Here is a 1,275-nt window from a genome sequence, read left to right as displayed (position 1 = left end):
GTCAGTACTGAGGGAGTGCCGCACTGTCGGAGGCTCAGTACTGAGGGAGTGCTGCACTGTCAGAGGGTTAGTACTGAGGGAGTGCTGCACTATCGGAGGATCAGTACTGAGGGAGTGCCGCACTGTCGGAGGGTCAGTGCTGAGGGAGTGCTGCACTGTCAGAGGGTTACTACTGAGGGAGTGCTGCACTATCGGAGGGTCAGTACTGAGGGAGGGCCGCACTGTCGGAGGGTCAGCACTGAGGGAGGGCCGCACTGTCAGAGGGTACCGCGGGATACCCTGAGGTACTGCATGCCTGTGTGATGTTCTAGTTTGCTTGACCCGCTGGTCACTGTAATGTCTGCGCTGAGGGAGCAAGGCTCCCCCTTCGCCAGTGGGAGGCACTGTGCCAGTAGGGCGTGTAGCATACCACCTCCTTCGCTTTGGCACAGTGAAAGTCTCCGACTGTCCCCGGGCTCTGCCGCGGGTGCCAGTGCCCCCCTCTCTGTGCCAGGTTCACCCGGTCACTTCCGGTCTGTCTTTCTCTGCAGGGATCTGCTTGGCAGCCGCGAGATGGTGGACTACACCAGTGCCCGCGTCTACGTTGACAAAGACCTCTCTGCCCATGACCATTTCACCGTAAGTCCCGATGGGCGTGCGGTTGCGGGCTCTGAAACGCTGTGCCAGGCTTTATTCCCAGCGCGCTGCCCCGGACTCTCTCCCACACCCTGGTCCCTTCCCACCGGGAGGTTTCGCAGGGCCCCCCCAACACATTTTTTGCCAGAGACAGGGACCCTCGATCCGTTTGGGATCTGTCTCGAAGAACAAGGGGGAGATGGGGTCGTCTCCTGGGAAACCGCTCCCGTTCAATCCGGGACGAGGCCAGGAGTGAACCCAGTGAGATCTTGTCTCCCAGCTGAGATCGTTCAGCTCCTCGCCTGCATGCTGTCCCCTCCGTGGAGTCGGTGCCCTGACGAGCGTGCCCCATGACAGGTTCATGTCAGGCCGGGCCCGATATGGTCATGTCTTCACTGTGTTGTGTTTGCCCCCCACTCCCAACCCCACCTCTCTCTTTCTCTCCTAGGCTTTGGGAAGCCTATATTTCCTGCACAAGTCCATTCAAGACGTCTCCCAGTTTGATTTTAAAGGTAATTGTCTCTGATCGTTTCTCCTTCTCCATCTCTGACCCTCTCATGACCTGCCCTTCATCAATACCCACGACCTTACTGCCCACCCCCCACCCCACAGCGTGCTGCCTCAGTCACTGTCTCTCTTTCTCAGAGCTCCTCTCTCCCC

The 1,275-nt window shown here is 59.1% G+C and overlaps 1 protein-coding gene across 1 annotated transcript in view; it reads left to right on the top strand.

Annotated features, from left to right (window-relative positions):
• The first annotated feature begins 371 nt into the window (after window positions 1–371).
• The window catches only part of LOC122547728 (inositol polyphosphate-5-phosphatase A-like), an 8,889-nt gene continuing 7,985 nt past the window's right edge, over window positions 372–1,275 (top strand). The window contains exons 1-2 of the mRNA XM_043686315.1: window positions 372–618; window positions 1,064–1,127. Coding sequence (XP_043542250.1) covers window positions 605–618; window positions 1,064–1,127 — 78 coding nt within the window. The 5' untranslated portion in view covers window positions 372–604. The remainder of the gene's footprint in view (window positions 619–1,063; window positions 1,128–1,275) is intronic.

The sequence above is a fragment of the Chiloscyllium plagiosum genome, unplaced genomic scaffold, assembly GCF_004010195.1.
Source record: "Chiloscyllium plagiosum isolate BGI_BamShark_2017 unplaced genomic scaffold, ASM401019v2 scaf_735, whole genome shotgun sequence".
Classification (NCBI taxonomy): Eukaryota; Metazoa; Chordata; class Chondrichthyes; order Orectolobiformes; family Hemiscylliidae; genus Chiloscyllium; species Chiloscyllium plagiosum.
Note: the sequence above shows the minus strand (reverse complement) of the source record. Positions and strands in the feature narration are given on the sequence as shown.